The following is a 7,326-nucleotide window of genomic DNA, read 5'->3' as shown; positions in this document are numbered from 1 at the left end:
TCTCACCCGTGTGTCCTCGGTTATGCTATGATTCATGAGCGTTATCTGGTTCCTACGATACGGTGTCAAGGCTTCAAAATACCAGGACTTGTGTTTAACCTGGATAGGTCATGTTTGCTAACAGTGACATAACCGTGAATCATGCCGGTTACCTGAGACGGGAGTTTGCTATGATGTGGTGCCACCCAATAACTGAATGAAAGAAAAAAAATGCGCTCGAGAAAGACAGCTGCTTTTTAGAGAATATCAATTGCTAATGGATTGCCAGTTGTTACTGCCATGCACCTATGTTCATTTTGTCTTTCTTTTTCCCTTTGCTCGCCATTGAAGAAAGAAACAAGTCGCGTAAGGCGAAAATACAATATTTAGTCAAGTAGCTGTCGAACTGACAGAATGAAACTGAACGCAATGCCATTTTTCAGCAAGACCGTATACTCGTAGCATCGTCAGTCCACCGCTCATGGCAAAGGCAGTGAAATTGACAAGAAGTGCGGGGTAGTAGTTGCGCTAAGAAGGATAGCACGCTTTTCTGTACCTCTCTTTGTTTTAACTTTCTGAGCGTGTTTTTAATCCAAACATATCATATCTATATGTTTTTGGAATCAGGAACCGACAAGGAATAAGATGAAAGTGTTTTTAAATTGATTTCGACAATTTAATTTTGATAATAATTTTTATATATTTAATTTTCAGAGCTTGTTTTTAATCCGAATATAACATATTTATATGTTTTTGGAATCAGCAAATGATGGAAAATAAGATAAACGTAAATTTGGATCGTTTTATAAATTTTTATTTTTTTTTTACAATTTTCCGATTTTTAATGACAAAAGTCATTAATTAATTTTTAAGCCACCAAGCTGAAATGCAATACCGAAGTCCGGGCTTCGTCGAAGATTACTTGACCAAAATTTGAACCAATTTTGTTGAAAAATGAGGGCGTGACAGTGCCGCCTCAACTTTCACGAAAAGCCGGATATGACGTCATCAAAGACATTTATCAAACAAATGAAAAAAACATTCCGAGATTTCATACCCAGGAACTCGCATGTCAAATTTCATAAAGATCGGTCCAGTAGTTTAGTCTGAATCGCTCTACACACACACACACACACGCACACACGCACATACACCACGACCCTCGTTTCGATTCCCCCTCGATGTTAAAATATTTAGTCAAAACTTGACTAAATATAACAAGTCGCGTAAGGCGAAAATACAATATTTAGTCAAGTAGCTGCCATTTTTCAGCAAGACCGTATACTCGTAGCATCGTCAGTCCACCGCTCATGGCAAAGGCAGTGAAATTGACAAGAAGAGCGGGGTAGTAGTTGCGCTAAGAAGGATAGCACGCTTTTCTGTACCTCTCTTTGTTTTAACTTTCTGAGCGTGTTTTTAATCCAAACATATCATATCTATATGTTTTTGGAATCAGGAACCGACAAGGAATAAGATGAAAGTGTTTTTAAATTGATTTGGACAATTTAATTTTGATAATAATTTTTATATATTTAATTTTCAGAGCTTGTTTTTAATCCAAATATAACATATTTATATGTTTTTGGAATCAGGAAATGATGGAGAATAAGATAAACGTAAATTTGGATCGTTTTATAAATTTTTATTTTTTTTTACAATTTTCAGATTTTTAATGACCAAAGTCATTAATTAATTTTTAAGCCACCAAGCTGAAATGCAATACCGAACCCCGGGCTTCGTCGAAGATTACTTGACCAAAATTTCAACCAATTTGGTTGAAAAATGAGGGCGTGACAGTGCCGCCTCAACTTTCACGAAAAGCCGGATATGACGTCATCAAAGACATTTATCAAAAAAATGAAAAAAACGTTCGGGGATATCATACCCAGGAACTCTCATGTCAAATTTCATAAAGATCGGTCCAGTAGTTTGGTCTGAATCGCTCTACACGCACGCACGCACACACGCACACACGCACACACACACACATACACCACGACCCTCGTTTCGATTTTCCCTCGATGTTAAAATATTTAGTCAAAACTTGACTAAATATAAAAACAGTAAAGTGTTTTGGGGTGCCAGCTTAAGATTCAACGAGTCAATTAATTCGTAATCCGTCGTCTTCTCTCTCTCTCTCTCTCTCGGGCGCGAGCGCGCGCGTGTGTTAGTCAGTGTGTGTTAGTGTGTGTGTGTCTGTGTGTGTCTGTGTGTGTCCGTGTCTCTGTGTCTGTGTCTGTGTGTCTGTGTCTGTGTGTGTCTGTGTGTCTTTGTCTGTCTTTGTCTGTCAAAAAAAGTTTCTGTTACCCTCGTAAAATAAAGAATTGTCATTGTCTCTCTCTCTCTCTCTCTCTCTCTCTCTCTCTCTCTCTCTCTCTCTCTCTCTCTCTCTCTCTCTCTCTCTCTCTCTCTCTTCTCTCTCTCTCTTCTCTCTCTCTTTCTCTCTCTCTCTCTCGCTCTCGCTCTCTCTCTCTCTCTCTCTCTCTCTCTCTCTCTCTCTCTCTCTCTCTCTCTCTCTCTCTCTCTCTCTCTCTCTCTCTCAAAACACAATGGAACTCCCTGCCTGTGTTGGCCATTGTGCAAGTTATCCGACCTTCCAGAAACATCTGGTGAAAAGAGTGAAGAAATTCAGGCGGCCTTGTGTTTTGCATGTGTGTCTTGGGAGGGGAAGGGGGTGGTGTGTTCATGACAATTCTGTCTGCTTGCTTGCCTGTCTGTCTCCGTCTGTCAGCCTGTCTGTCTTCTGGGCGTCTTGCTGTGATCCTCTATGCACCGCTTTCTCTCACTATGTGTCCCTGGTGTTCGTCTATCCGTAACTTGAAATGTAATCGCAAAGGATAGACACTGAAACAGCCTAAGCCTGCTTGATTCACGTTCGTAGTTTATGTGGCGTTATGTGTTACATTCACAGATTGTGTGTGTGTGTTTGTCTGTCCGTCTATCCGTCCGTCAGTCTGTGCGAGCGCGCGCGTGTGTTAGTGTGTGTTAGTGTGTGTGTGTGTGTGTGTGTGTGTGTGTGTGTGTGTGTGTGTGTGTGTGTGTGTGTGTGTGTATGTGTGTGTGTGTGTCGGGATCACTGAGTGTCTGTGTGTGTCCGTGTGTCTGTGTCTGTGTGTCTGTGTGTCTGCACGGTGTCTGTGTGTATGACTGTGTGTTTTTGTCTGTCTTTGTCTGTCTTTCAAGTGTCTATCTATGTCTATCTATATGTCTGTCTGTGTTTCAGGCTGTGCGGCTGTGGCTGTGTTTGCTCATGCTCATGTGTCTGTGTGTTGGTGTGTTTGTATGCACATATATATGCCAGTTCATCGCTTTATATGATCCATATCATCGTCATGGTGGCATGTGTGTGAATTTCCTAGTCAAAAAAGAACAACCCTCTGGCCTGTAAGGGAATTAGCCTGCCTTCGTCCGTTGACACAAAAACGTCCCCTCCCCAGCCCTGCATACCCACTCCCTTCTCTCTTCCCGAAAGGTTATTTTCCTCGTCAGTTTCGGTTTTCCGTCTGCGTTATCGTTTAGCCCGAGCACACTAGTGTACCGATGGGCGGTCCCAGCACTTGCTACATCGATTAGCTCTCATCCTACTTTAGTCCCACCAGACAATATGACGTGCGCTGAGTCTTCCCATGCCAGTCCCGCTTGATCTGTCTACCATTGTCTGGCATAATTCGCAGTTACGGAGCTTCCAAGAATACAAGCGAACCACCAACAACGACGACAATTTTGACAATAACAGGGTGAACAACGACGGAAAAGAGAACAAAATGCGCAAATTGTTTTGGTTTTTGGTGACGTTGTAAAGTTGATTTAGGACGACATCAAAACCTTACTTGTCAGTCCAGTAACAACAAACTCACAGACATCACACACATCATCGTCCATTTTTTGTTGTGGCAACGCTCAGCAAGGTGATATAATTATTGCACATAGTGCTTGGCAAAAGTGACTCGAAACCTTCAGTGATGTCAAAAACATCTACTTTATGTGTGTCATCAACAAAAAGACCTCTCTCTCTCTCTCTCTCTCTCTCTCTCTCTCTCTCTCTCTCTCTCTCTCTCCGTCTCTCTCTCTCTCCCCCCTTCCCTCCCTCTCTCTCTCTCTCTCTCTCTCTCTCTCTCTCTCTCTCTCTCTCTCTCTCTCTCTATCTCTCTCTCTCTCTCTCTCGTTCTCTTTGACTGAACTGAGTGTGCCTTTGTGTTGGTGTCATCTTCAAGGTGACAATAAATCAGTGACAAACAAACGATGATGTTTCCGCTGAGGTCAGTGATCAATCAAACAGACTACCACACTGGCTTAGCACTGCAAAGGGGAATAACATATGACCAGTCAACGACATGATGACCATCAACATTGAGAACATCATTGGTAACGCCTGCCAACATAAAGCGCACCATCGATATACATCACAATGAGAACCACTGAGAGACATGAAGAACAATATGAAATGTAAAGACATCACAACAACTGCCAACTTCAAGAACAACATAAAATAACAGCGACCAAAAACACCAAGAACAACATCAAAAGCATCATAGCGACCACCACCATCAAGAATAGCCTCAAAAACATCACAGAGACCACACACTTCAAGAATAACATTATAAACATCACAACTGACGACCACAAACATCACGAACAACATAAAAACATCTCAGCAACCACCAACAACAAGAACAACATTAAACATCACAGCGACCACCAACATCAAGAACAACATTAAAACATCACAGCGACCACCAACAACAAGAACAACATTAAAACATCACAGCGACCACCAACATCAAGAACAACACGAAAACACCACAGCAACCACCAACAACAAGAACAACATTAAAACATCACAGCGACCACCCGAACATCAAGAACAACATTAAAACATCACAGCGACCACCAACATCAAGAACAACATTAAAACATCACAGTGACCACCAACATCAAGAACAACATCAAAAACATCACAGCGACCACCAACAACAAGAACAACATTCAGTAAAACATCACAGCGACCACCAACATCAAGACTCAACATTAAAACATCACAGCGACCACCAACAACAAGAACAACATTAAAACATCACAGCGACCACCAACATCAAGAACAACATCAAAAACATCACAACGACCACCAACATCAAGAACAACATTAAAACATCACAGCGACCACCAACATCAAGAACAACATTAAAACATCACAGCGACCACCAACATCAAGAACAACATTAAAACATCACAGTGACCACCAACATCAAGAACAACATCAAAAACATCACAGCGACCACCAACAACAAGAACAACATTCAGTAAAACATCACAGCGACCACCAACATCAAGAACAACATCAAAAACATCACAACGACCACCAACAACAAGAACAACATTAAAACATCACAGCGACCACCAACATCAAGAATAACATCAAAAACATCACAGCGACCACCAACAACAAGAACAACATCAAAAACATCACAGCGACCACCAACATCAAGAACGACATCAAAAACATCACAGCGACCACCAACATCAAGAACACCATCAAAAACATCACAGCGACCACCAACATCAAGAACACCATCAAAAACATCACAGCGACCACCAACATCAAGAACAACATCAAAAACATCACAGCGACCACCAACATCAAACACATGTTTTTTACGTCACATGCACAGAAAACACCAATAATAAGCACGACAAAAACCGGTACCAGCACCACTACAACAACAACGATACTGACGACGACTGACGACGGATCAACACCAGCAACCACTACGACAACAACGATACTGACGACGACTGACGACGGATCAACACCAGCAACCACTACGACAACAACGTCTGACGACGACAACAACACATCACTGACACCACCAACCACTACGACAACAATTAACCCAGTAACATCACAACCACCATCACAATCAGTTACAGAAGTGGCTCAGCACGGTATTCCAATCTCACCTTGGGTCGCTTCCAGACAACATGGCCCAAATCACGAGGGACACGACCGCTGAAGTACAGTGACCGCGACACAGGGGGGAAATCCGGGTCGGCGTAATACGCTCCTGACCCCACCAACTGGGATCGGATTGTTCGGAAATCCACGTGTCTTCTGTTGTTGTTGTCTCGCACAGCCATCTTGCTTTGAGGCTCCCTGTCACTGTTTTCTAAGACTAAGAGGACGTTGGTGAGATCACAGTCTGAGCGTTGAACCCACCACAACTTTGCTCATGGCTTTTTTCCCCCGACACACACACAAAACACTGCACTAACTGAAAGCCGCTGCCACACACATTCACAACACTCAGTGTCGCTCCCAGAAGGGAAGTTTTGTTGTGTTGAATTGCGGTCTGTTTCGGGGTTTTCAGTCCCTCCACAAGCGAGCTGGGCTGGGTTATGACTGGCAAGCCTAGGTTATTGATCGCAAGCAGAGAACCAGCGAAGCGATTTTTACCTGCATGCTCTCGCTCGCCGCCTCAAAACGGCCGGCGGCCGCGACACCAAGGGGAAAACCTGCCGTAACAATTATATCCCATTTTAGGCCCGCGGAACTACCCGGGCGTAGATTTATTACGGTGCAAATGAAAAAGCCAGAGAAGCCCTCGAGTGACGAAAACTGTGAGACTTGAAAACACCCTGCCAGCGAACTGTCTATACAGATAAATTTCGTGTTTGTACCCCTCCCTTTCTAAAGCCGACACAGGCACTAGACAGTGATTTTATTTCGAGGTGAGAAACTAAACCCCTGAGTCTGTTACAAACTTTCCTCGTTCCTGCTTATTAACACAAAAACTTAACTAACAAAACACACTCAAAGGGGTGCGGTTTTCTCAGAAAACATTGTCTTGTGCCTGTGGTGACAGTGGGGGCTGTCCGCAGGTACACCGACCAAATCTAGCTTACACCTGACCCCCAAAGTTTGTCTTTCCTGAGAGGGGAGGGGGAAAACTGAAAAGCGGAGGGGTTACAGTTTTTTGACACAGCACTCGACGTTTGAGGGGGAAAGAAAACTGACGAGATGATGCAGTGTTTGGTTAGCTTGCCGAGTGCATTTTAACGTTCACGCCTACAAAGCTGTCTCATTCTGTAGACGTTTTGCAAAAAGGCTTGAAGAATGTTGCTGGGTTTTAACTAGGTCATGCAGGTTAAAATAAAGGTATTGTTGTGGATAATGCTACCGGGGAAGTGTTGTCAAACAATGTCTTCCTTGAAAATAAACAAAACTTACTGACAAATGTCACGCACGCACGCACGCACGCACGCACGCACGCATACACAGACCCGCTACACAAACACTCACACACATACACACTGAGCACATACACACGCACGCACAAACATAAACACACG

General features: G+C 43.2%; 1 protein-coding gene across 3 annotated transcripts in view; it reads right to left on the bottom strand.

Annotated features, from left to right (window-relative positions):
• LOC138960170 (calpain-B-like) overlaps positions 1–6,604 on the bottom strand; it is a 64,047-nt gene extending 57,443 nt beyond the window's left edge. The window contains exon 1 of one of the 3 annotated variants that reach the window (XM_070331932.1): positions 5,938–6,604. In XM_070331932.1, coding sequence (XP_070188033.1) covers positions 5,938–6,114 — 177 coding nt within the window. In that variant the 5' untranslated portion in view covers positions 6,115–6,604. The remainder of the gene's footprint in view (positions 1–5,937) is intronic. The other 2 variants (XM_070331933.1, XM_070331934.1) reach the window with 2 other exon arrangements.
• Positions 6,605–7,326: the final 722 nt, after the last annotated feature.

Source organism: Littorina saxatilis, linkage group LG2, assembly GCF_037325665.1.
Source record: "Littorina saxatilis isolate snail1 linkage group LG2, US_GU_Lsax_2.0, whole genome shotgun sequence".
Taxonomy (NCBI): Eukaryota; Metazoa; Mollusca; class Gastropoda; order Littorinimorpha; family Littorinidae; genus Littorina; species Littorina saxatilis.
The sequence above is the reverse complement of the archived record's forward strand: the minus strand, read 5'-3'. Positions and strand labels throughout refer to the sequence as shown.